The sequence below is a fragment of the Octodon degus genome, unplaced genomic scaffold (assembly GCF_000260255.1).
Source record: "Octodon degus isolate 3935 unplaced genomic scaffold, OctDeg1.0 scaffold00243, whole genome shotgun sequence".
Taxonomy (NCBI): Eukaryota; Metazoa; Chordata; class Mammalia; order Rodentia; family Octodontidae; genus Octodon; species Octodon degus.
This window is the reverse complement of record NW_004524819.1, coordinates 2,992,173-2,997,609: the sequence shown is the minus strand read 5'-3', so window position 1 is coordinate 2,997,609 and position 5,437 is coordinate 2,992,173. Positions and strand designations below refer to the sequence as shown.

The window sequence follows — 5,437 nt, the reverse complement described above, 5'->3', positions numbered from 1 at the left end:
ATTTCAGAGGTCTGAAATATACGAAGGTTCTATTTTTGTAGCCAAGAATGTAACTTGCTCATAAAAATACTAGTTTCTGAAATGGCTATAATAAAATTTTAACTCTTTGTGTCTTCAGCTACCCACACTATTTTGTGGGGTGTGGAGTTGTGTCCTTGCTTATGGTGGGCCACCTCCAATTACCTCAGGAGCCAGGTACCATAGACATACATTTCAGAACTGGCATAACAACCAAAGAACAGCACCACAACACACCAATTTGTAATTGCTCTATTTATTAATACAGATATCACAAATGTTCACAATATCAATGCATTCTTGTTGGCATGCTAGACAGAGGCATTATTTTTAAAGATCCTTCAAAAATATTTTGACTTTTGTTCCCCCTTCACGCTCATTTTTAAACTGATGTCATGAGGTCCTGGAAGTCTGTAATGTCAATGCAAGAAAAAATACAGAAAGAAGTAAAATAATATGATAGCAATTAATTGGGGAAAAAACAAAGATAACATCATTGCTGTCATAGGAAGCAACTGCACAGCTTTGTAACAGGATTATACAGGTTTCAACTGAGAGGCAAAGGCGCACAAGACTATCCGTCTCTACACACCCAGGTACAGAACAGTAACGAGCAAGGAGACCACCTGACACTCAACAATTTCCATAATGTGGGACACATGCTTTTCTCTCCTAGTAAACAATTACCAGCATGTCTCTTTACATGTCCTGGGCAGCCTGAAGAAGGTAGGGAAGAGCCTCAGTAAAAGGAAAACCAAACCAAACAAGATTAAGCCAAAAGAAAAGATAACTATCATTTGCTTATCTATGTTAAGGTGTGTGGCACTAACTGACCACAGTGAGGGGCTAACAAGAGTTTCCCACACTACATGCAGGCCCCAGGGGGCCAGTGACTAACCAGTCACCTACGATGAGCTGCAGTTGGACCAAGGACACTGGAGGAGCTAGCACGCATAGGGCCTTGGGGTGGGGTTCACTAGGACTAGCTGCAAGGGGACCTGGTTACACTTTGTGGCACAATAGGGCTTCACAAGATAGACACTACACATGACGTGGGCTGGAAGGGAGAGAAGAGACTGGGTAGGAGGGTCAGTTGCACGCAGGGATGGGGAAGTAGGAACAGGGCAGGTGTATTATGTACTGTGCTCTAACGTTCTTTGGAAGTCTTTCAGAGATTGCTGTTGTTCTTTTTAACACAGGTCTCTTCTTCCAATGTTCTTGAAAGACTGAGAGAGAAATTAAAATGTATGAGTGATTTACCACTTAGAAGAACTTAAATAAAGGTAACAGACTGAAAGGAACATTTCATATTTTCTGTGATAGCATCTATCAAAATCTCTCCCCAAAACCATGTGGATCAGTGCCACCAAGACTAGGTGGGTAAAGCGGCCAGGCAGTCTTCCTGACCATTTGAAGTATAGTATGGGCACTCAAGGGAAACCCTGGAAATTAAACACTCCTTGCTACTTACCTTCTTAGACCATCTCATATTGATTGGCCGTGATGAACCGGGACAGACAGCAGGCCAGTAGCATGCCAATCAACTGTTGCCAAGGAGACAAATGAAATAAGAATCTCAAGTCACTGAACTATACCCTTCTTTCACTTTGTATTTAAATCTTTATTTTCAATTGATACAGAATAATTGCCATTTTACTGACCAAGTGACCACATGTGAATGGGGAAAGGATGCTAGAGATGAACCACCAGATTTCAATGTGGAATATAAGTTGAGGAAGGTCTAAGTGCTGGTACAGGACCAGCTGGAAGTTCTGGAACTGGCTATAAGGTTCCAGTTGTACCTCACTCTGGCCATTTATGAACTACTTTTGGTACTAGGTGGCATTAAAATTTGTTCATATTATGAGAGTAATGAAAAAATTCAGAGATTTAGACTTAGGGGAATATTAACTAAAAGGCCAAAATTTAATTCAAAGTCATAAGTACATGCATTTGGAAGATCTCTCAATACAGTATGATTTTTCTAACTATATTCAGCTCACAGAAAATAGTTTTCTTGAGACAAGAACAGAGACATTCTTCTTGACCAGATACATTTTCTAGTGAGAAAAGAAAGTCAGGACTTGGGAAAGATTCAAGGAGAAAGCCTTAAATTTCCTTTCTGTCTCAACTCTGTAGCCACCTTCACCCCAAATCGTCCCATCTTTACCCAGGGCCCACCTCCTAATTTTTCAGGGGCCCCAGAACAACCAGTCACAAAAACCCTCCACCTCCTTAGAAGACTCCATCCTCCATTTGTCTCTGTGCCTTGACCTATCTTGTGCCACAGGCAAATATGATGAAAATGGCTGGGACACTGTCAAGACTGCATTAAGCATATCTTCTTCTGCTCATTAGAAACACAAATGCTCAGAGACAAGTCTGGGGGATCAACACTTTTTGAATAGAAACTCAAAGGTGCACTTGTGCCTAGATGCCACTTCCCCTTGGCTAATGTAGTCTCTTATCTTTAAGCAACTGGGTAGGTGTTAATGGATCAGAAGTGAGAATGATCTTTAGAGATAACCTGCTACATTGTCACCCCACATGTGGCCCCAGGACTCAAACCATTAGGAGTATCTAGGACCTTCATTAGGAATGACCTTCTCAGGCCCCACCTCTGATTTGTGAAATCAGAAACTGGTGTTTGAATAAAGCCTCTAGGAGGAGGAACTCTACCTAGTCACCCTTGTCTTATATAGATGAAACATCTGCAGTCATTCCAGTTCACAGTCCTCAGGGTGAAGGCTGACCTCTGTTCTCTTGGCTCTTAATATATAAGTTTAGGCCCAGTCCTGATTCCTGTCTTTTTTAACAAATTAAAACTGTGCTGCAAAATATGCAAATGACAACTTTGGTCAGGGAATGAAAACTCATCACCTTATTGCACTCACCCTATCACCTACTGAGCTCTGTCCAAAGTCACTTCATGCCCCAAAATGTATGGTATCATGTACTTAATGCCAAGTGGCCAAAAGTATCATGGCTGTAACCTTCAGAATATTCTGTCAAATGAAAAATTGAAATCTTCCCATGAATTTGAATCATATACTTGTTAATGTCAACAAATTAGATTCCAGTCAAAAAACAAGGATTGGAGCTATTTAAAATATTCAAATGTAAGAAATGATTGACTCTACACTACAACCTGTGCAATACTATAATCTCAACTTTCTAGAAATGAAAATAGGTTAAGAGCAGATAAAAGAAATTTTCCCCAAACTATACACATAATCCACCACTTTTATCTTAGAATATGCCCAGTTTCGTTCCACTATACAGAAAAGGTGAACAACTGTTCTTAAGGGACAGAAAAAACTACTAGCACATGCTAAATCAACCCAGCAGACTGGGGGCCCTGGACCAGAGAACGGGATGGGCTGGTGGGAGCGGACTGTATTTTTGGATGAGAACACTTTCCTTTCTCAATTAATGGACTTAAACCCTTTTTAAAAAATAAAGAATAAAAGCACAACATGCATTTCCTTCAGGTACTATTGAGGTAAGGACAAAAGTGACTTTGGAGCTTAACACTTAAATTAGGAGGTCAGGGAGGAGGAGGAGAAAGTCAGTACAGGTACTGCTGGGTATGCAATAGACGCCCAACCTCGTGCAAGGTGCTCAACCTTCACCTGTTCCAGAAAACTACTATACAATCTCCATTGAGGACTAGTGATTAATCCAGCTTAGTTGCTTTCAAGTCTAGAAAAGCCCTAGGTCTATTTACCTTAGATATAGAAGTACTTACCACAGAGGAAACCCTATACCCTCACACGGCTAAACGAAAGCGGGATGCAGTGTCACAAATTGAGTAACACTAAACTCCCAAAGCCCTTGGCTTCTCAGCCACTTAGGGGGGCAGAAGAGTGGTGGGGTGTATGCTCTGCATGTATGTGTGTGCATGTTCTTTCTCTTCCTTCCTGTCTCTCCCCAAGCCCTCTTTAGTGAAAGAGTAGTTGCCAAAGGCGCAGGAAAGAACTGCCCTACCCAAACACATTCAACCTCGTGGCATATGTGTAGCAGCCATGGGGAGTCTGTAGTAGGACCTGCCCTCCAAACAAATGTGTTTTTGCCTGAGGAAGCAAAGATAAGGGATTTGTGAGGAGAGAAGCATTCAACATATGACCAAACCCTGCTGTCCAAACCAAGCCTCTGAGCTAGCCAACAGGGAACAAAGTTCTTGCAATCCATTCAGAGGCTGTATTCTCATTTTTTTTGTACATTCACCCATCTTTTATTCTCTGGGACAACAGATGGACAGGGCCATTCTCTTCCAACAGCTGACAGCATGAAGGTCACAGTAGTAAGCACGGAAAAGGGTCAGGAAAAGGTGGAGGGCTGGTGAGGGAATGTGAAAGGGCAACTCTGTACTCTCCTATCCTCTGTTCTCTCAATTCAGTAGAGCCTGCTCAGTACAGGAGAGCCAAGGCACAATAGCTTTACCAACATTAGCCAGTATCTGTGAAGTTTTCTATAACATTGGCTCTAATGCATCTGAGTAAATGAAGCAGAAGCTGTGCTTCTGTGTCGTTGGCCATGATCAGTAGGGTTGCTTCTTTTTGAACAGGAATTTCATGAGTGGCTACCACTGCCCCGAGAAGGCCCTGGATCTACTAGCCTGGAAGTCAACTTCAGCTTTCAGGCTCCCCATGGCTGCTGCACCTGTCTAGTAAAAAGCAGCTATGGCCATTCCTCTCTCTGTCCTAAGAAGAACATCACAGGTTTCTAGTCTCCAGTCTGTTGGGCCTGCCTGATGACATGGGTGAGGAGGACTGGCTGTGTGACACTACTGGGCTTTGTCTTTTCTGATCCAACAAGAATGTGGTACATTGATGAGACCTCAACTTGCTGCAGTGTTTCTGTTTTGCGGGTCCCTTGGGACCAAAGCTCCTCCCTTGCTCACTTCCTCTGTGCGTCAGAAAGCATACTCAACAATCCCCACATCAGGGATTTCTTTCAGGCAGCTGAGAAAGATGAATGCTCATCAGGCCAGCTAGCCATTCATGTAAGCATACATTCCTCCTTCATAGGAATGTGTGAGAGAGGAGTGGAGAAAAGCCATTCAGTAGTTTCGTTATGACACAGAGAAGGACCTTGAGTTGATTCATTTCACTAATGAAAAACAAGATGCTCCTTCCCATCACGTACACTCAGGGCCATCCAGAAATGTTCTCAGAAATCAGATGCTTCATCCATGAGATCCCAGGTTCTCCTCTTGTCTAGTATTGATATTGTGTCCCTTTATTTTTCCAGAGTAGCCAAGAGAGGAGACTGTGGCAATATTTTTACTACAAGAGAACAGTCCAGGGACTGGGGAGATAGCTCAGTAGAATAAGCTCTTGCCTGGCAAGCACAAGGGCCTGAGTTCAATCCCCAGTTCTACCAAAGAGAGGGAGGGAGGGAGGGAGGGAGGGAGGGA

The 5,437-nt window shown here is 42.8% G+C and overlaps 1 protein-coding gene across 1 annotated transcript in view; it reads right to left on the bottom strand.

The window, feature by feature from the left end:
• Positions 1–257: 257 nt before the first annotated feature.
• Tspan7 (tetraspanin 7) overlaps positions 258–5,437 on the bottom strand; it is a 146,688-nt gene continuing 141,508 nt past the window's right edge. The window contains exons 7-8 of the mRNA XM_004645907.3: positions 1,490–1,562; positions 258–1,244 (exon numbers count right to left, since the gene is read on the bottom strand). Of these exons, the coding sequence (XP_004645964.1) occupies positions 1,494–1,562 (69 nt within the window). The 3' untranslated portion in view covers positions 258–1,244; positions 1,490–1,493. The remainder of the gene's footprint in view (positions 1,245–1,489; positions 1,563–5,437) is intronic.